At 43.2% G+C, this 21,845-nt stretch overlaps 1 protein-coding gene and 2 non-coding genes across 13 annotated transcripts in view; 2 read left to right on the forward strand and 1 right to left on the reverse strand.

Annotated features, from left to right (window-relative positions):
* The window catches only part of frmd4a (FERM domain containing 4A), a 103,607-nt gene that overhangs the window by 3,642 nt on the left and 78,120 nt on the right, over positions 1-21,845 (reverse strand). For 5 of the 11 annotated variants that reach the window (XM_023264733.3, XM_023264734.3, XM_035945695.2 and 2 more), the window contains exons 5-23: positions 19,943-20,027; positions 17,756-17,812; positions 16,931-16,953; positions 14,344-14,427; positions 14,185-14,250; positions 14,018-14,075; positions 13,713-13,799; positions 9,032-9,108; positions 8,011-8,152; positions 7,718-7,859; positions 5,938-6,071; positions 5,718-5,840; positions 4,015-4,246; positions 3,730-3,786; positions 3,351-3,588; positions 3,082-3,240; positions 2,519-2,842; positions 1,835-2,421; positions 810-912 (exon numbers count right to left, since the gene is read on the reverse strand). In XM_023264733.3, coding sequence (XP_023120501.1) covers positions 810-912; positions 1,835-2,421; positions 2,519-2,842; positions 3,082-3,240; positions 3,351-3,588; positions 3,730-3,786; positions 4,015-4,246; positions 5,718-5,840; positions 5,938-6,071; positions 7,718-7,859; positions 8,011-8,152; positions 9,032-9,108; positions 13,713-13,799; positions 14,018-14,075; positions 14,185-14,250; positions 14,344-14,427; positions 16,931-16,953; positions 17,756-17,812; positions 19,943-20,027 — 2,778 coding nt within the window. Of the gene's footprint in view, positions 1-242; positions 315-809; positions 913-1,834; positions 2,422-2,518; positions 2,843-3,081; positions 3,241-3,350; positions 3,589-3,729; positions 3,787-4,014; positions 4,247-5,717; positions 5,841-5,937; positions 6,072-7,717; positions 7,860-8,010; positions 8,153-9,031; positions 9,109-9,320; positions 9,633-13,712; positions 13,800-14,017; positions 14,076-14,184; positions 14,251-14,343; positions 14,428-16,930; positions 16,954-17,755; positions 17,813-19,942; positions 20,028-21,845 lie in introns of those variants that run through there. The other 6 variants (XM_023264731.3, XM_035945692.2, XM_035945696.2 and 3 more) reach the window with 5 other exon arrangements.
* On the forward strand, positions 1,096-1,168 carry trnam-cau (transfer RNA methionine (anticodon CAU)). Its single transcript has one exon. It is a non-coding gene; the product is annotated as a tRNA-Met (tRNA).
* Positions 1,608-1,692, forward strand: trnam-cau (transfer RNA methionine (anticodon CAU)). The gene has a single exon. It is a non-coding gene; the product is annotated as a tRNA-Met (tRNA).

The following is a 21,845-nucleotide window of genomic DNA, read 5'->3' on the forward strand; positions in this document are numbered from 1 at the left end:
ATGAGAAATAAAACTTCCTCACTGTCACCCCCTCACAGTTGATGATACAAATGAACAGTTACCATGTTGCACAATTTAATAACTACATTTCAATAAAAAAAAAGGTCTGACTCTGGGTAAATTTGGCCTTATAGTTACATAGTAATAAATGTTTACGGAAATGTTATTTTATTGTAAAGTCTGCTTATGCTGCTGCTGTGCTTTCCCAACACTACACTCTAAGTTTAGACCACAGACGATACCTCTATGCATCAGAGTTGGGCTGAGGGGGAGATTGACAGACGTCCTCAGTAGGAGAGCTGTCTGCTGTGCCTCTAAACCAGGAGAGAGGACACACATAAGGAAAGGAGGGTTAGTATAGACAGAGAGACGGACAAGAGAGGAATGACAAATATTAAGTAATAAGAAATTTTCCCATGAGGAAAAGGTAATCGGAGAGAACGAGAGCTGACAGGAAAAGCAGGACAAAGAGTGACAAAAAAAGGAACAAAAATGTGACGAGTGAAACATCAAAAACACAGCAGAAGTAAGATGAAAAGTCAAGAGGATAGATGCAATTTGATTGACGTATAAAAACCCCAAATCACATAAACTCACCTTTAGGATTAGGTTAATGGTGAAAAATAATGTCAGTTGACGAAGGCAAAAAGACAGTCAAAGCTTGTGAGTGTGTTAAGAGTGAGTTTTGGACAAAGATGGGAGAAAAACAAGCCGAGTAGCCAAGATGCAGTCTGTCCCAAATTCACATCTGACTTCAAACATCTTGGCGCCGTGTTCAACCGGCGTATGTGTGTTGGTGGGCCTCTTACCCGCTCTGCCAGTTGAGGATGTGCTGTGGGCTACAGGGGGGTGTGGGTGTGGCTGCGTGTTCGCTGGAGGGCGTCATACTCCTCTGGCTGTGAGGGGATGCAGCTAAAGGGAAAACCGACAGTTAGTGAGGCAACACAAATAACAGAGGCTACAGTGAGGTGAGCGGCAGAGGAATTCCAGCTATGCTTCACATGTGGGGTGGGGGTTGTAGACTCGGTGTGACAAACATTAGCTCCGGGGGTCGTGTCACAGAAAAAAAATGTCGCAACAGAGTGACAGATCCAGGCCTCGTTGGCGCAGTAGGCAGCGCGTCAGTCTCATAATCTGAAGGTCGTGAGTTCGAGCCTCACACGGGGCATGTGTTTTCCTTTTTTACATTTAAAACGCATATTTCAATCTATTACGCCCTGCATGTGCCACAGTGTAGTCAAATATACATTAAACCTGTAGATATTTCCCTGCTGCATACAGTTTTGACAAACTAGCAAATGCATGGGCCGTGAAAGGGTTTGATTTTCCTGGAATTAAGTCACTCAGTAATTTAAAATTTCAAATACATTTGTACTTTAGGTTTAATTGCATAGTAATAATAATATTCATATGTTTGAATAATCAAATTACTGTTGGTACGCTTATCATACAATAATGATCTAGTAACATGAGCATGCAGGAGGCACAACATCCACTGCACTTTGGCCCACACAAAGATAACACTTTATGTATGAAAGGTAACATTTAAAGACACCTATACTGCAACTTCTCTGAATTTAAATGAACACAAACTTCCCTCAACACATGCCTCGTTGGCGCAGTAGGCGGCGCAGTAGGCAGCGCGTCAGTCTCATAATCTGAAGGTCGTGAGTTCGAGCCTCACACGGGGCATGGCTTTTACACTGTACATTAATTATTACGTCACAATAAAGACAAATATGTGTTAAACCACATAACCAGGGACAGTGTAGGGCTGATATCTGAACAAATACTGATGATTAGGTGGGGTCCAATGAAAACAAAAAAGTCCTACCTGGTGAGCCTTTGACTAGCGTCCCTATTCTACTCCCTCGACCGTGTCCCAGAGTGCCTTGCTGTGACCCGGTCTCGGAGGATGTGGATCCTGAATGTGAGTGACTCCTCTCCTTTAGGCTCCCTGAAGACCTCTGGTACCAGCACCGCAGCTCTTCAGACACCGCTGCCCTCCCCCCTCCACCTCCACCTCCACCACCCTCTCGCCCCAGTGAGGGAGTCCGTACGATCTGAGAGCGCGACGGTGTGAGTCGGCCGCTTCCCTCTCCTCCCTCCTCTCCCCCCCAGGCCTCCTTGTACAGTCCACCGGCCGTGTAGGAGCTGGAGGTCTTGAACTGAGCCTTGACGCTGTAGTGGCCCTCCTGATCGCTCTCCAGGCTGCGCACCACCACAGGGTTGGGGCTGCCTTCCACGTATAGAGGGTACTCCTTGATGCGGTACTGGGAGGAGGGCTGGCTCTGGCTGTGGAGGTAGACTCCGTGGTGTCCCCCTCCCATCCCACCTCCACTTGAGCCTCCACCCGAGCCGTTCTTAGCCGCCAGGTTTGGCATCGAGCCAGAGTTAGAGGAACCCAAATGACCTGCAGACCTGGAGAGAAAACAAGACAATCCATGTGTTAATCGCACATAAATGTGTTTTTCTTTAAGACCAGAAAGCCTATTTCACTGCATTTCCCTGCAGTTACCTGTGCCTTTGCCTCTGCCTCTGCCTGGCTTTGGAGGGCGAGTCCTCTCCCAGAGTAGAGTAGTTTGGGTTGCTGCCCGGGGGTCCACCAGAGGGGTAGTAATGCTCTGAGCTGCTTTGGCTGGTGCAGGATGAACAGTCGTCCAGTGGGTCAGAGCCATTGGAGCTGCGTCCTGGGCCGAGGAAGAAGTCAGGGCTGCCCAGGGTGTGCGGGTGTGTGTCAGGGTCGGACACAAGCAGCTTGCCCTGAGACTCAAGGCTGGAGCTGCGGTTCCTAAAGTGCTGAGAGAGACTGTGCAGACGTGTGGGACTGATGTCCACTGACCTGTGAGATGAAGGGTGACAAAAAGGTTGAATGTCAAGGGTGAACTTAAAATTTACGGACCAAATAATTTCTCTTAATTCAGAAAATGGAAAAGTAGCAAGAGAAGCACAATGAATGAACTAAAGTAAAAGAAGCCCTGTGGCTCCATTCCAGTTGAGGAACACCTTATACCAAGCTATAGGCGTTTTAAAGATAGTTACATACTGTTTAGCTGAATGAAAAGATATAAACCAACTGACCTGGTGGAATGTACGTAGTGTGGGTTCCTGGTCCTCATGTCCGGGGTCGACGGCATGCTGGACTGAGAGTTCCAGTGAGGGAGGCTCCTAATGGGGCTGCTCTGCAGAGAGTTACTACCCCCTGCTTCTGCACTGCCGGAACTTGGGAAACGCCTGTGACTGAAGAGAGGTGCATTTATAATGAATTTTCCTTTCAATCCTGAGCACTCTTACACTTGTACAGTAAAATACAATTAGTTATCTTGTAGCTAGAATAAAGTCCCTCATACCTGGAGTGAGAGGAGCGTTTCTTGACTTTTTCGTAAGGCTCATCCAGTGACGATTCGCTCCACATCTTGGGTTTGATGGGGGATTTATCGTAGTCAGAGCGTGTGTAGTGCAGGTGTCGCAGGCCATCCAGGGACTGCGGTGGAGGGGGGCGACTGTGAGATGGGGGTCGTGGAGGGAGGCCCTTATGAGGCGATGCTACTGGGGAGAAGGTGGGGGTACCTGTGACTTGAGGATCGTCTGTAAAAGTAGTGATTGGAAAAAGTTAGAACAATTACATGTGGATTGCAATCATTAAAATCATTATCAGAAGCCACAAAACCACAACTATCAAGAGGCTGTTGCTAGAATATTTGCTAATAATGTGATGGACAGACTCACCGTCATCCAAAACCAATGCATCAGACAATGAGCTGTCTTCAGAGCACATATTGGCCTCTATAGGACAGAAACAAAAAAAGGAGGTTAGAAATTGTACCGTTCTAAACATTAAAGCCTCTGTGTCATGTTTATAAACTTTTATTCTATCAAAAAATATTGGAACTTGCCAGTCTTACTATCCAGTGAGAAGATTTCTATACAATACTCTATAGAGCATCTGAAAAGAAAACTGCTGAGACATGAACACAGTTTGATTTTCCTCTAGAGAAAGGGAGATATTGGTACCTTCTATGATAAGCGACGCCCTCTGCGTAGGCTTCTTGCCAGAGCGGACCCGGTACTCATTGATGGAGTTCTCAATTTCCTGGAGCTTCTTCAGTGCGTTCAGATAAGAAGTCTTCCTCTGTTTTTTCAGCTTCTTACTGCTCACGTGAGGATCGCTGGCAAGACGCCTGGCTGCCTCCGTAATCTGGGACTGGATAGCAAACTCCCGCTCCAAACGCTCAAGCTCCTCTTCCTGGCACGTACACAAATATAAATGCAAACTTTGAGTTACACAGACACTAAGTTGCTGAAACCACTTACGGATTTAGCAACAGAAATCTATGAACAATCCAAAAACAACAAGTTCCAGTTTGCAGACACGTATTCAGACTAACTCTCCCATGCAACATATTTGGTTAGACACATAAGGGAGCCTTGCCAGGGAAAACACACTGCGGAAATCATTTATCTGTGCTGCAGCCGCACATTTTCTCACCACTGGATATTCTCTATTGAGACACCCTGTCCCCCAATAATAACACTCCTCCATCAATCCATCCTCTCCTCCTCTACAGTTCTCCTGAGATTTGTGGAGCAGGGACTATCAGGTGGACCAAGGAAAACAAACTCTGACAAGCGACAAATGTATCCAAAATATGCTCTCTGTACTAACCAGTACAGGACGTTGTATATATACAACTCAACAGAGTTGAACAGTATAGCACAAACTTGTGAATGTAATTACAGGCAAGGAAATAAACTCATGTCTGTCCTGTGACACACGCTGTACACAGCTAGCATGTAATTACTTCACTGAGATCTGAGAGCACACACACATGATTTCACTTGCCTCCAGAGAGACAGAACGATGATGTATTCACTTGGGGTGACTTCATATTGGACTACCTCAGTTCTGAGGAATCCCTCTCGCTAACAGTTGCTTCACAGAGTGGCTTCTGTTTCTGTGTGTGTATGAGCTTAAGGTGCTCAGCGTAACATCTTTCTGCTTGCAAGGCAGTTCTGTGATATTGTGTCCCTGGATTCTTTTCAAAGCATACAACCTCAGCGACACACACCCACATGCCTGCGCAAATGCAGGCGCACACACAATCCTACTATCACCACTTCCTGTGGCGAGAATGCTGCCAGACTATATTTAGAAGTTCTGCTCCTCTGGAAAATCTACCCACGGCTCAAAAAGACAGCAAGACAAAGAATGAGTACAAGTACTTTAACAAGTTCCAAGATGTTTCAGATAGTGGCTTTTCTGCATTCTCAGTTTCTTTTGTTGCTTAAAGAATAATTCTAGTAGGGATCAGTTACCCTATCGTCATGTGAATCAGTAACCCGTGCCATTTTGAGAGTCTCAGGAATGTTGCTTTAAATGAAGTAAATCTTGAATAACCCTTGATTTGCACAGTTTAACATACAGCTTTTAAACACCATTTTTGCTCTATGATGTCCACACACTGTTCATAAATGGATCATTAACATTACAGTTAGATTAAGGAGAGATAAACTTTCTCACCTCTCCTAATTAGCGCTGTATTTGAAATATTCCAATCATTCCTGCATTACAGGCATGACAGTTTACATGTAACATATTTGCTTTAAGCACTAGCACCACTAAAATACCTTGTGTTTTTATTTGGACTGTGTTGGCTGAGGATGATTGGCAAGTATGATAAAGTGCCAGTAAGGAGATTAGGGAATTGGGGCTTTACCTCTCCCTTAGGTAGAATCTTCTGCTCGTCCAGTTTGAAGGCGGTACCGATCTTCCGTCTCACTGTAGGTGGCTCCTCTCCAGGATCCAGAGGATATTCTTTTGGAAGTTTTCCTGTTAGCTCCTGGAAAATATGACACGGGACATGAAGTACAGTGAGAGAAAGAAAGAAAGAATCGGTTTTTAAAATATTTGCCAGTTCTGTCACTGTTTTCTCATACCGCCTCTCTTATGCAGATGTTCTTGAGTTCCTCTAGTCTCTGTCTTAGTGTTTCCTCCAGAGCTTCCTGCCTGGCCCTCAGCGCTGCGAGCATGTCTTTCTTAGCTGTCTGGGAACTGTCCGATTCCTGAGAGCCTGCAGACAACACATAAGGTAAGGTCATGAGTCAGTAGTAGTCTTTTGAGGCGCATTGTGGAGGGGAGGTACAAATTGTGCGTGCACCTGCTGGTCTTACAGGATGTTTACAGGGAAGTGAATGGAACGTTTCGATAAGGAAACTGAGTTTGTGAGTGTTTAAAGGAAGGGGCAGTTTAGGACAAAGTCTGTGACGCACATCTCCAAGGCCCTGCAATAGTGCCAGTCTTGTTTGTAACGTGTTGAAAACAGGGCATACGCTCCCTCACATACACCAACTTTGTTCCTGTTTGTAGCTCTCTCTGTGACCCTTCGTGGTGCACTGTGCGGTCGAACATACAAACAATACGAAAGTAACCGCTGCTGAAAATGTTTTGCCACACAGAAACCAAACATTTCTTTCTATTTTTACAAGATACATCACACTGAAGTTCAGAGTTTTCAAAGATTGGCTGGGTCATAAACCTTTGCAGTGACCAACAGACAGTTTTTTTAAGATAAAATACACTAAGTTTGGCATATAAACAGTCTCCGTAGAGGTTTTTGCAACCATATTGTTACAACATTGAATGTATAAGTTTGGTGAAGTTGATCATGGAAACTCTACAATCTAGATCTGGCTATTTGGACAGCCACAGACAGACAGATGTTCACTATATTGCTATACAGTGACAACTTCCAGTCAGTAGGAGATCAAGGATTCAACACATTGACACTGGACCACAAAGAGTAGTGACAACATACAGACAGATAAGATAGAGGCACAGTGTATGATAAGATGGAGGCAGAACTAGAGAACAACAGACAGGAGAATAAAGGAAGATAAGAAATGAAGACAGAAAAGAAAGGGATTAGGGAAGGTGAAACACAAGGACGAAACAAGTCCAACTCTGATGAGCAACAGAAAGATGAAAGTAAGGAGTGCATGCTGGACGTGATTATTAAAAGAGAGCAGTGTGTTTCCTAACAGCAGTAATTGGTTCAATAAGCCGTTAAACACTCTAAATAGCTAACTTTAGAGTCATGTACAAGCAGAAATTCTTGCCTCTCAATCTTGAACAATGCTAGTTTAGTCTCATGCATGCAATTTTATGAGTGACTAATGCAGCAGTAGCTAACTTTGTTACATTACTCGTTTTTCTCGCCAGCCTAATTGCTGCTCTTGCGTTCCTAACTCAGAACATATTCGACATGGCTGTCTGGATTTAAAAGGGCATTTCCCTCTCAACTCTAATTTTGGTTCATGTACAAATCTTCCTGTCACACTCATTACTTGTTCACCACAGATAAGCATTGTTTTAAAGGCCAAGGCAAAGTTATACACTGACCTGCTGCCACTTTCATTCTCTCACCCACTAAATTTAGAGGAGGCAGGGGCCTCTGGAGGATGAGTCTGTGTGACACTGATGGTGGGAGCGGTCTTCTATACATACTGAAGGACACTGGGTGGGGTGTGTGTACAGTATGCATGAGAACATTGAGCAAAGAATCAGTGGTTTCTTTCCAGTTGCAGCTGTTGCTGTCTCTCCAGTTGTCAACAAGACTCCTCATAACCAACATGTACAACACATATACATATCAATCTTTCTCCCTGTTCTCTTAGTTTCTTTTTCTTTTAAACACACTCATCTTAACCATGCACCGACCTGAGGAGAGCAGACTGCCACTGCTGCCACTGATAATCTTGCCCTTGCTGCCCATGTTAGCCAGTTTGGAGGTCTTCAAAGTTCCCGTTTCCGTAAGATCGATAGCAATCTCACTTAAGCTCCGTGCAGCATGGATCTTTGACTGGATAGACAAGAACAGAGAGGGCTGTCAGACATCTCCAAGCTATTTAATTAACACTCCAGCTGACCATGCCTGTGGAATTTTGTACATCCCTAGTTACGTCTGTGATCTGTCATATGCTTTGACTTAATACCTTGTGGGAGAGACTGACCTTGCTCTGCTTGCGGTCCAGGTAGAACTGGTGTTGGCTGATGGCCATGGCCCAGATGGACTTGATGAGGGCAGGACAGGCGTACCAGGTATGCACAGCAATGCCACTGTGACCAAACGTCCTTCGTGTTACCGACGCCCTACAGTAGGAGCGGACACAAGGCCTCCTTATATACACTGAATACAAAAGATTGTTACATTTACAACAGTGAAAACACTCCCATACGACTATTCCAGTTCTTCTAGGAGGGAAATTTTTTTATCAATAACTGAGAGAACAGTTCTGATAGAGACACTTTTTGCACAGCCACACACGATGTTCCCCATTGTTTACCCATCCTTATTTAAACACACATCTGTAGCTGAGCAACAGTCCAGCTCACTCTAATGACAGCTTCCTTTAAAGAAAACACCACTGCTCTCTGTTTCACCCTGTCTGTCTCTTTTTCTCCCATTCCCTCCCTCTCTATGCCTGTAGAATAACACTCCACATATATAGCCATGTTAAATAAACACAAGAGAGGTCACTTCCTCCGCAAAACAGCTATCGCACAGCCATCTATCCTTCTGTGGTCAACTATCAAGGGTTTACTACCCTGTGTGTGTGTGCTTGTGCATCTGGCTGCACAAGTGTGTTAATAATCAGACTATTAATCTGTGCGAGGCTCCACCAGGATATCCCCAATAACTTGCTCTGTTGCCAAGACAAACTCTGAAACGATTACTGAATTAGATTCCAGTCTTGCCTTTCCTGCACTACTCAGTATGCAGTTTAAATCTTGACATATTCACATATCCCACAGAGGTTAATCACAGTACAAGCTAGTGGAAGGTGTGCACAACTGGTGGAAAACTCTGTTAGCCTGAGCCAGAAATCAATAGTGAAAATATTCAGTAATTTAAGTAAGACTACTAAGAGTCAATGACCATGCAACCACTGTATTCTGCTAAATCACAGAAAATTACAGTTTTGAGAAAAGTTCAGCAGCAAGTTAAAGCCTCAGTTTGTGATATAAATTTACCTTCTAGGGTCATGAACTTCCACTGAGAACTTCTTCTCTCTGAAGTAGAGGTTCTCCAGTTGACGCCATTGGAACACCTGAAGTTTAGGAGAAACAGAAAGCTCTTGAGGACTTCTCAGAGAAAAACATGCTTCACGTTAAATCCACACAGCCTTCAGCCAGATCTCTTCACTATATGTTCCAATTTGTTTTGAAAGAGAGTGCATTGGATAAGGAATAGGAGGAGGGGCAAAAAAAATAAGAAGCTGATGCAAAGGAGGAGTTAGGAGGTGGAGGGAGAGAAGAGGACCTCGTCTGGAGCTCTTTGATCAGGTCCAGACCAGGCGGTCTTGTCCACAACGGATCCCGGCACTGGATGACCTCACTTTTGAGAAAGACAACGTGAGCGGGAGAAGGCTTCCTTTCCTCTGCTACACTTTTCTTTTTTTCCTTTTTCCGTCCCCTTTATGAACCATCAGCTCCTCTATAAAAGAAGCCAAAGCCAGCTGTGCAAGAAAGTTTCCCTCAAGATGTACTCCACAGCATGTGTGTATCTTAAATCCTCCCAGGCGCAAGGGACCAGAAAGTTTTGAGGGTGGTGGGTGTTCACCATCTGTAGGCATGTGCTAGCGGAGAGAAAGTGTGTAAAGTTAAGTTTCCTCCTCTCCTGGAGCTTTGCTGGGAGGGCTGAGAAGAGAGGGGGCGTTTATGCCTCCCCTCCTCCTGATCCCTCCTCCCTCCCTCAGGGACTATGCGTTCTGCTCTGGGCTATGGTTGGGAGGTGTGTGTAACGAGGGGTCAGGAGGGGTGTTAGAGGGGGGAAAGAAGCTTTTCCATGGCCCCGGCGATGGAAGCGCCCTCACTTTGTTTAGTCAGACCTCTCTGCGCGCACACAGACATTCACTGAGTCTCTTTCTTGTTAGCGAATGCGTAGAGTGTGGGCTATTTCAGAGCACAAGATGGCCCGCACCTATCAGCTGGAACAGACACACAAACGCACACATGCAAACCTCAAAAGAAGTAACAAACTGCAGAAAAAAATTAAGTAGAAGACCCCCGCTATGACAGAAAAAGGGAGGAAAAGAGTGAAGGGAGGAACAGGTCACAGCCAAGGAATTTCAACAGCTTGGGAAAACAATGAAAAAAGTATGTAAACACAGGGTAGTGTACATATTTATGCACTGTATGTGTGCGTGCGTAAGCATGAGGAGAGAAAATCAGGACTCTTATCAAAATTCTCACTGTACCGTACTTTTCAATGGAGTGTGAAGAGGTAATGTACCATGGTGCTAAATATAGCAGGCAGGGTAGATATAGTGGTTGATTGGCTTTGTGTGTGTGTGTGTGTGTGTGTGTGTGTGTGTGTGTGTGTGTGTGTGTGTGTGTGTGTGCGTGTGTGCGTTGGCTACATATGAGCCAGAGCTGTGGAGATAAGATAGGTGTTTGTAACAGGCACGAGACCACTAAAGCTGTCCTCGCCATCAGCCAGACCATTTTGAAAGTCGACTTTGATGTAGTTGTACATAGACGGGAGTGCAAACAGTTTTGGAATATATTTGGAGAATTCTAATAGTAGTCACATTATTTACAAAGGAGTGCAACAATATCCTCCTGACATTTTAAATTGGGCATTTTTCTTGTAATTCTTTGCTGTTTCAAAAAAAGTGCTTCAGTTACGTAAGACTATTGTGTTAACGAAAGCTTTGTAGTCTTTGAGGTAGATTGGTATTAGCCTGAATATCTGATAAAAACATGCTGACAGCTTCTTTCTCAGGAACTCAGTAAAAGCCACTGGGTCCTTCTGTTCATAGGGCGGGGACCGAGCTTGTATGTGAGCATGCACTATAAATCCTCTCTCTTTTGACTGTAGAACACTCACACACAATGGCACAAACACACGCAAGCAGAGGAAGTGACTGGTCATTATTCATAGACAAACGGGGTGCTCATGTGCACAGGCCCGTGTCTGTCTTACAATAATGTCTGTGCAACTCAACACACATCCATTAGACATGAAAAGGTCAGATCTGATTGGCGCCTTTCTTTGGTGTTGCGGACTCCTGGGGAATTACTCAAAGAATAGAAAGTTTAAATAGCTTTGGTCAATACAACTACAGTGAGGCCAGGTATTATTCTTTTCTAGAACTGGAACTGAGGGTCCCAAAGACTATTGTTTCGCCCATGGGTGGGGTACCAGTGTGCTGTACGATATACACCAGTTGTCATAGTGATGCATATGCACTGTGGTGGCACTTCCTGTTTGTGTTTTGGTTGTAGTCTTTAAAAGGATGACATTTAGGAAAAATCTAATCAGAACAGGCCGTTTGTGGCTATTTGCAGACAGAAGGTAATAAAGGGACTGCATACGCTCTTTCACCACAGAAAATAACCGTATATACATATAAAGTGCAGTGAAATACATTTGAAACTAGTTCACTTAAAAAACAGTTTGTCATGTCTGACTGAAACCTACTTATGACTTCATCACAGCAGTGACAGGTTGGCCTTAAATCTGTCAGTAAGGAAGACAGTCAACATATAAACGCTATAATCTCTGTCTTAACAAGTCAGAAGACACTAATGAGGCATTAGAGCAGTGTGTGGTTCCGTTGTAAACCCGGCCTGTGTGTACCGTATATGAGTGCATATGGCGTGCGGTGAGTACAGTGGTAAGTATTTTAACATCTCTAAATAAATGTGGAGGGTGTGGTAGATGGTCTGCATTTAGAAACAACGGGATCCCCCCTCGTAAAAAGATCCACTAATTAAACACAACTGCCTCCAGTCCACACACCTATTACACAACACTATGATAGCTTACTTAGTCTGTTATTAATGAATAAAAAACACTCGTGTTGAAAAAGTAAACCATTTTTACTGTGACAGAGGATAATTGGCCCAAAATGCCTCATAATTAGTGTTCTGCTTCCACCTCCCTGAGCCACAATACTGAAAACTTAAACAGTGGGAAAGCAGTGATTACACTCTGAGTCAGTGTTCGCTGGTCCTGAACTGGTTGGCTGGCTGGCTAATCACTAAATCTGCACTTCCTCCAGTTAAAATAGTGATGACACTTATTAGTACTATAACATCTGCACATATTCTAGTGGCCTCCGCCTTTTCCAAACCTCTGCTCTGGAAAAGACACAACATCCGCCCTTTTCTCTCCATGTGATTAGAGAACAAACCTTCACTGTGTTCACTGAGGTTTAGTTGGACTTGTGATGCTGCATTAACAAGACATGCAGTCCGCAAATCTCTTTTGGGTCACGCTTCTTTAGCGCTCTGTGCTTCTACATGCATGTGTGTGTGTGCTGGGGTGAGGGAAAAAGAAGGCGAGAGAGTGAGCAAAGAGAAGAAAGTGAGGGGTCAGTACTGAAGCTTAACAGACCAATGACTCACATTAAGTGTTGCTATGGCAGCAGAATGCTTGATAAGTAACTTGTATGGGAAACCATTAACTCTTTCTTCACTCCATCTCTTCAAAAACACATTCTCCTTCTGTTTTTGGGGCATTCATATCAGAAAAAAACAAAACCATCTTTCACACTGTCAACCAACGTGTATAAAAGGTACATTTTATGGCAAAAAAATGATTTTTTTTTGCCTGATCAACAGGTTTCCCACTGTGCTCTGGGGGTTATGGGACTGTGAGTTTGATGTGAGATAAGTTAACTGCATTTTTTTCTCTCACCATGGTGATTTAACACTTAGCCAGCCAAAAGATTTAGAGCACTTGAATGAGGCAGGAATGGGGCTTAGTGGTGAGGCTTTCAGGCTGGAATGCACTAATCAAGACGCACACGCACGCACACACACACACACACACACACACACACACACACACACACACACACACACACACACACACACACACACACACACACACACACACACACACACACACACACACACACACACACACACACAGAAGAACGCTAGTGGCAAACAGGAAAACATTTGGCAGACAGGAAGTATTCATCAGGATGGTGAGTGCAGTGTTCAGTCCGGTTCCTGTGTGTGAGCAATGTGTGCATTTGTTGTTGTGTGCTTGTGTTTATGAGGAGCAGTATCTGTGTGTCTCAGAGGTCAGACAGTATGCAGGGATGCTGTTAACACCATTAACACCCTGTGAGACGAGGCTGAATGCCAAAGATCAAGGTCCTAAACAAGACTGGGAGTCAGAGGTGAGGGTAAGAAAGACTTTCACAGATAACCCACTGAGCGAACTGACTGGGAGGAGGACACTTTCACAGAAAGGCAGAAATAAATGCCGGATAGGATGTAAAACATTCCAAGACTGAGCGTCTCCAGACAGTAATAATTGTACAACATTGTTAATACTCTTCGCAAACACAATATCCTGACTCTCTGAATGGAAAAGTGGACAATAGGGACCATGAAAACAGACAGAAAGATTGTGAGAATAAGTTTCTTTTTAAAGCCGCACATGATTTATATTAACCACACATACTTCTTGTGGTGAAAAAATGGGTGCCAGAAAGGAAAACATATCCTTGTAGAATTCATACATTTTGGAAAGAATCAGAACAGTGTGCTAATAAGGCTCTACTAAATATCAACCTTTTATACAAAATGATGTTTTATTGATTTATTGAATGGTCTTTGAAAGAGGAACTGAAGGCTGTGCAGAAGATAGTTTAGCTTGAGGTGTGGAGAAATCAAGAGAACATCATCTCACCTTCCTGGGTTTGACTTTGTCCTGGTGGTCATACTGAAAAATGCCTTTATAGCTCAGACCCAACCACCATGGGATTCCCTGCTTGTCCTACAAAACACAACAAAAATGCATATTCAGAAAAGGGGAAGCAGGGGAGAAGTAAAGACACAGACAGAGCAAATGCCCAAACGGAACGGTACAAATCTAAGTTCCAACATATCTCCAAATTCCTGACTGCCTGCTTGCATGTCCAGATTGAACAAAAATGTGTGTGGTGTGTTGTGCATATGTGAGAAAAAAGAAAAGGCAGAGTAGTAAAACTGTACCTTTACAGCATAGTAATGCACTCCATATGTGGGCAGAGACTCTACAATGCTCATGTAACTGTGAGGAGCAGAAAGACAGAAATGTAAGGATCACAGAGAAGACAGCCTTCCATACGCTGAACAAACAGAACCAAAGACATACAGTTTACCCACAAACACACACTTACTTTACAATAGCCTGTCCTCTAGACTGGCCACTGAGCTTCTTGTAATGCTCTATGACCCGGTCTTCACTGTAGGAAAGAGAGGGAAAGGAAAAATGATTGAGGAGACAAGCAACAGGTGAATTTGTACAATATTCAGCTGGTTATGTGGATAATTCTCACCAGTAGGCCAGAGATGGGTGCTCCTTTAGGGCCTGGGTGGGCAGAGCGGGCAGCTTTTTCAGGTCAGACCTGGTTGCATCATTACTGGGAAAGAAAAACCACAATACTTGGTCAACACTTCTCAGATTTTCTGCTGTAGGTCTCAAAGTTTCACACAAAAACTGAGAGATAACAGTTTATTCTAGGAAGAAGAAAACCTAAAATAGTCAGTTAAAGTCTTCAGTTAAAGCTGAACTGAATATTTTCCATGACAGCCTGAGAATTTACTCTGGAAAAACTGGAAGAAAGGAACTACAGGACAGAGGAATGAATGCTGATGGCCTAAATGCTCTCTGTTTCCGTGACTGGGCGCGGTATTTCTCTGAACAGCTGCAGAGCCACTGACAGTTGGATAGAGGAGAGAAAAGAGTGACAGAATCACAGACACAAAGACAAAAGACAAATAAAGAAAGATAAAAGGAGATTAAAAAAAAGGGATGAAGCTGGAAAAGATTAAGACCGAGATAGAGTGAATGACACGGGGAACCACGCAGAGAGCTAAAGGGACTTGGCCCCAGATTCAGTTTTCAGACCTCCAGTGGCAGGAGGTCTTAATACCCAACTCTAATCCCCCAGCCTCTCTCCAGCCTCCGCCAAGGCCCCGGAAGATTGGGGAAAGCCCTGGGAACACGACAACCTATGAGCTAAAGCCCTGGAAGAGATCCCATCCACCCTGCCCGTCTGTTCTCCAATGTGTGAATGCAGCTGTGTGTGTCTGGATTGGTAGATATCCATAAGAATAAGTCATAATTTTTATTCCATTACAATTAACAGAGCAGAAGAAAATGACTCAATTTCGGGAGGGGTTTTTGGTAAGAAACCAATTGCATTAGACACAAAAAAAAGCAATTTATGTTTATTATTTTAGAAAAATACATCTAAAGAGCCATAACGGGTATTTTAACAGCAGCAGCAATGAGAGCAATAGTGGGGAAAATTTATTATGGGGGTAAAACTGAGTGTATGACTATAAAGAGATATGCAGAGGGGGGAGGTATGTGTGTGCGGGAAGAAGGGGTGAGCAAACTGGGGGGAAGAGGTGCAAGGAATGTCTCCAGAGTGTGTCACATTCCAGCCCTCTGCAGGATGTTGTGTTTATTTACTCCTTTCACCGGTGGAAATGAGGTCAGAGGTGATGGCTGCTCGAGTCTGTTACTCATGCTACAACAAAGGGATAAGGGATGACTTACATTCAGGCCAACATCGCACAGATGTACATCTAAAGAGCCACATGAGGTGCACAGCTCATATCAAACATTTTGATGACTGGGAAGCTCGACAGCTGTAGGGTTTAACTGGTGTCTGCTTTCAGACTGATCCTTCTTCTGACATTGTAAATAGCTGACCATTTTTCTGGTGAAGTATTAGCAAATCTTTTTTAATTGTACGCTCTATCTTAAAGCTTTGAGTCACACTGTCGGGCATTAAACAAACATGTTAATATATGCACAAAAAAATTAATTAATGTAATGGTTTTATCGTGAGGGGAACACAGGGCTGAAACGAGTGAACCAAAGTGGAACAGGGTTGGCAAGAAAGAAGCAGGAAGGGATGTAAATCAAGCTCAGAAACAAAGACAATCCTCAGTGGTGCACCTTAGTGGTCAGGGAGCAGACGAGCAGACAAACCACTGATATCATCTCTATTGTTCCTCTGTCTGTGCCTTTCTTCCGTCTGAATCAACATCAATCCAACTACAGTACCCCTGTGAACAGAGTGGCTCTTTGGATGCTACTATCAAATTAATTACATTTACATTTGTGCTTTTTGACTTATTTGAGTTTATGCAAATGTAGTGCTAGGACTTTTAAGACTGGCTCATTCTACATTATAAACGGAATTTGTTAGTTTTGAGTCTTTCCTGTAGCAAGATATCTAACAGTCAAAACTCTTAAAGAATGTTCAAAGCTGAAACATTCAACCATATTGGCAGAGGTTTGCAGATGCACGTCTACATGCTGTAGATGAGTGCTGCCACTCAGAGGCAGTGTCAAAAATGTTTGAAACTGGACATGTAGGCTACCCTTGCAAGTGAATGGGCTGTTCTAGGTCCTTTTATTTTGCCCCTGGTGCGGAAAAGACAGACATTATCAGGGACGACTTTTTTTTTTGTAATTAAGTTAATTTGAGTGTTATAATGGATTGATGTCGGACAGCATTTCTTTCAGGTGTGATGTATCTGCAGTTACAAACAGGAATTATATGAATTTTGCTGTAGTCTTAAACCTTTCCAGTTCAAGCAACCTTTTAATCAATCACCATTTGATCTACGCACCATCATCACTGAGGGGTGATGTGCTTTTGGCCTGTGGGCTGACTGTACACAAACCAACACAGAGCCGTAAGTTCACCTTTAGAGAGCACGCTTCACAATGTGCCATAATAACTGCTGCCCAGTTGTTTATTGCACAAGAGCTTTCAGGTTGGTTTCAGAGGCCTTGTGAATGTAGTATGTTACTATACTCTCTACCTTTTAGCAACAGCTAAAATAAACAGACAATTTCTTTCTCACATGTACATTAGATGTGACGATTGCTGGTGTGCTTACCTGGTGAAATCACCTTTAGCCTCCTGTGGAACAGAGGGGAAAAAATAAAAGAAGTGAGTGAAAACAGACAATTTACACATATGGATGCGTTACCACTGGGCACTGACCATAAACTGTGTGCGTATGTTCTGTTTGCATGGGTGAATGCAAAATAAAGCAAACACTGCTGGAATCAGAGAGAAACATTAAACCTCCATCTGGAGTGAAACCTCTGAAGGCCTACAGAGCTACAGATACCTGATACTGTATATCTGCACCTGCACACAGACGGCAAAGACACACACACATACAAAGACAAACCACTCAGCTCAATCTATGTGTAACATGACCTTGCAGAATCACAGTTAATGGACTAACCTACTCTGAGAAAGGGACAGGTGAAACAAAAAGCTGAAGTTGAGGAGGATTTGTGAAGTAAAAGAGCTTCCCTGTTGCTCTGTGTTCTATTAGCACTGACAACGATTCTTGTCTACAGTTTTGCTGGTAGACAAGAATTTTGCAATGACAGTTGAGGTTTTTAGGATGTAAAACCTCCCCGCGTCACTGCAAAATTAATGACAGATTGATGACTGCATTAGATAATGTGAATTAAATCACTGACAATTAGGACTCCAGTAGATAATGTGAGTTTAATCATCATCAATTAGGATCAAAGGCTGGTGGAGATATTTTGGAGGAAACTTCAAACGTTTCTTCAAAACTATTTCATGGCAGTGCAACAACCCCTGGAATAACTTGTGTGTTTGTGTGCTAAATATGGTAAACACAAAAACAACAACAGATATTCACAACCACAAATATGCACATACTATCACTTTATCTTACTTGTAGAATGTAGGATGCCAATTCGAAGACAATGTCGCTGTCTACTTCAATAAGTTCCTGCAAAAAGAGGAGAAAAGAATAGGACAGAGGAGAGAGATGAATGACACATTCTCCAATTTTGGCAAGCAAATAAATAAAACACACTGTGCTGACATTGGGAGTAAAGGTGGACATGCCTCTAATCATCATTCATTTCAACCTTCACGATAAGCTGCACGTTCCTTTCATCTCCCCCTCACTAACCCTCCATTTTCTCTCTCTCCCTTCTCTAATTTCATGACGTCTTCATGTGGAGGGAGCTCGGAGATTAGAGGCAAAGTGTAGGGGGTTGGGAGAAAGGGTTTAGGGGGTTAGGGTGAGCATGGATGCTCTGGTTAATGACGACTCAGTACATGTTACAAATGTGTCTTTTAAACGTATTACTGTCTTTTCTTAGGTATTTAATGATGTGTGGTGAAAAGAAAGATGAACAGATCGGCACAATTGGCAGGTGGGGAGATGAGGCAAAAATGTGCAAGAGATGCGCCAGCATGGATGATTTACTGTCTCCGTGGAGTTGGTTAATTCACCAACCATGTGAGTGTACATGTCGATGGTATGCTATGTGTACAATAAGAGAGAGGGATGAGGGTTAGTGGGCAGTGAGTAGTGGGTCACGTATGCCAGGAATGTTCTCTTTACAATCCATCTAACTGCTTGGGAGATCAGACGGCAAGGATGAAACACTAGACTGAACAAACCCACTCTGGGCGTACCACCCAGTGCGGCTACAAATCGTCACACACTGTGTTTTTGTACCATATGTATGTGTTTCTGCAGCACAGGAGAATATGTTACTCATTTAAACAAACATTGACTGCAGAAAAAAACATTTATATCCTGATCTACTATGTAGATCTGTATGTGCAATATGTTCATTAAAAGCACTTGGTGATATTTCCTTTCCTAGTCTCTTTTTGCCTCTGTCCTTCCATGGGGTCGTCAAGGTCATCTGCTGCTGGTCCTGGTGGGGTTAACACTGGTGTTTAGCTAAGCTGACTTGTGAAAAATGAGGTGATAGAGATTAGGTATCTACATCAAGACATTCTTACAGCTTCTTTCTGACTATACGGCAACACTGCAACTGCCACTGATGCTACAGCTGGATGCTGCAACTAGGCTGGACCTACACAGCTTAAAGCTTCCCATGTACATTTGGGTTTACTTTATTATTTGACAACACTAGCTCAAACTCAAACCTGTACACTAAAAGCTCTGTGCTCATTTATAGATGCTACACTATATAGAACATGATTTTTTTTGGTTCTGATGAAACTAACCACCAGTTAAAGCACAGAAAATAGAGGGTCATAAAGCATTTTCAAAGTTTTCTACAAAGTTTTGACTGGGACCATTCTGCCCATTTACTTTCCTTCAGGCCACACACGCCCTCTTCTGGATATGTCACATAACTGCTTGACACTGGTGTCAATAAATGTACTGCATGATTACCAGGCTACATCCACATGGGTGGCAGCTAGACAAATAATAGGAATAGTGAATTAGTAAACAGAGTGTTTCTAACTCACAACTGTCTGAATATGAAGAGGATCACCTCCCCTCACTCTAAACAAGCATTCAAAAGGCTTTCTCTGACTGGTCAACGTCTAAATGTGCAAAAAGTAACAACTGTCCAAAGTAAATCCATATGCTTTATGCCTTTGAAATGCTCTCTTTGCTCAACTTTTATTTTAGTGTTTATTTAAAGCTGTAATTTCAAATGCTATTTCAACAGTCTAAATAAATGCGCTTCAGCAGTGACAGATGGCAGTAAATGTGTCAAATTATTCGCTAGTTGCTGGAATGTGGAGCAGCACATAGCATGATGGGTAACAGCTGATGCAAATGCTTCACATTTTCTGCTTCACCAAATCAGTGAGTGGGACTGAGGTCCAAGCTTTCCTCTTGTGGTATCTCTTCATTTAGAACCAAAAATGGGCTAATGAAGTGGCATGCCTCTAACAACATAAAGCTCTACACTCCAAAGAATTCCAGCTGAAAATATACTCACTAAACACATCCACATTCCTCAAGTAAAAATGACTGGCCTAGTCCCATCCCTCTAACATTTCAAGATCAATGCCTCCCTCCATTATCTCAAGCAAACAGTATTCAGAATGCATCGTGAGAACAAAGTAATAGGTTTACCTTGTAGATGATGGACTTGGCATTAAGAAAGAACAGTTCAATGGTGGCATTGTCCTTCAGGTAGGATATACTCTCTATGTAGAACCTAAAAACACAGGAGAAAAGTCTTCAGCATTGCTACAACTTCAAAGCCAACGGGAGATATTATTTGACCTTCAGTCCAAGGAAGAAGATCAAAAATGTGAAACAAAAATAACACAGGAATATTAAAGGAAAATGAATTATCATGCAGAGGTATGGCAATATCATGTGCAGATGTGACAGAAAGGGTGCAATGATCAAAGTGACCAGAGGGGGGCACACCATACCAAAGGCTGACTCTCTATGCCAAGATCTTTTCACCTCCTCTTACATCAAATCTTTCCCTCAGCATGGTGGCTGGCAATGATCCATTATTAGTTTGTGAGTGTGTGCACATTCCTCAATCTGAATATACAGGCGCACACACACACACTCACAGATTGAATGTGCACATGATGCACTTCACACATTGTTTGCCTCTGTGCATCATCAGCAGTGTGCAGCAATTCCACACTCATACAGTACTAGCACACACACAGACAGTGTCACATACTGGAGAGAGAAGCACAGTAACCCACTTCTGGCAGAGCAGTGAGCAGGGAACCAACATAATAATGCAGTCTAAATTTAGCTCATGAATGCATGAAGAGCCAGAGGGGAGCTGGGATGGTGCACTAGGAAGCTACACATTGGTAGCTCCTCTCTGGTGGAGACATACATCCAAAATATTATATATCGTCAAGATTCCATTTTCAAATCACTTTTATTTGTATGTTTACTTAGTAAGGTTAATATCTTACAAAATTATTGAGAGAAACCCAACAATTTCCAATTGAGTAAGCAACAAAGTGGAGCAAAAAATCCCTTTTAACAGGATGAAATGCTCTCACGTGTCCCCTGACATATTATAAGGTGATATCTTCAATCAAATCCTACATCTGATATGCATAAACTTGTACACTCATGCATACATGCATCAAACAGCATCGGTATATGAGCTTGATGTATCTCATAATACGTCCGAAACACGTGTTCCTATGTAGACACGTGAACGACCGTGTCGATTTATGTGCGCACGAGTGTGTGTAGGTATTGAGTGCGAGAGATTGTGGGAGGATCAATATTGGAGGGTTTAAATCGCGTTACCCATTGAGCTGCGAGAGCGAATGAGAGGAGCCTTGTCAATATTCAGTGTGAACATTTAATTAAAGCCACAGTGTTGATGAGAAATCCACACACTGCCAGCACAGCAGCCAGCATGCAAAAAGGCACCCACTGAATCAGCAGGGGGGGTGGGCATCTGCCTCGCATTTTTTTGGAGAACACATGCATGGCACAAACACCACATGAGCATCAAAAAACATGACGTGCATGCACCTGCACAGGGACAAACACACACCCACGCGTGAGAAATCGTATACTGTGCAAATAAAAACAATATGCCGAGACTGATGATAGAGTCAGGCCTGACATTTGGACTGATTGTCCTTCCATTTTGGTCCTGCATCTGCGTATGTATGTGCATGTGCGTAACATAAGGGGTGGGATGTGCTTTGGAGGAGGCGTCGTCAGCGTGACATTTAGAGGGATTGAGGTTAGAGATTGGACTGAACTGCAAAGGAGAAGGGGAGATGAAGCTCAAAATGGTGTCAAGGTTCATAGTGTCACCACCACATCCTCAAATAGCTAGTAGTGTATGTAAATATACACACAGTGACCCTCAGCAATACCTTCATGGACACACACACTCACACACACATATACACCTTCGAAAACTGACTTAAAAATAATGACAGGACCATCGGTTAATGCCAACGGTTATCAATATAATGTGTACATTTTGTCATACAGTTGTATTATGTAATGATGCCATTGTTTGCTA

Source organism: Amphiprion ocellaris, chromosome 3, assembly GCF_022539595.1.
Source record: "Amphiprion ocellaris isolate individual 3 ecotype Okinawa chromosome 3, ASM2253959v1, whole genome shotgun sequence".
Taxonomy (NCBI): Eukaryota; Metazoa; Chordata; class Actinopteri; family Pomacentridae; genus Amphiprion; species Amphiprion ocellaris.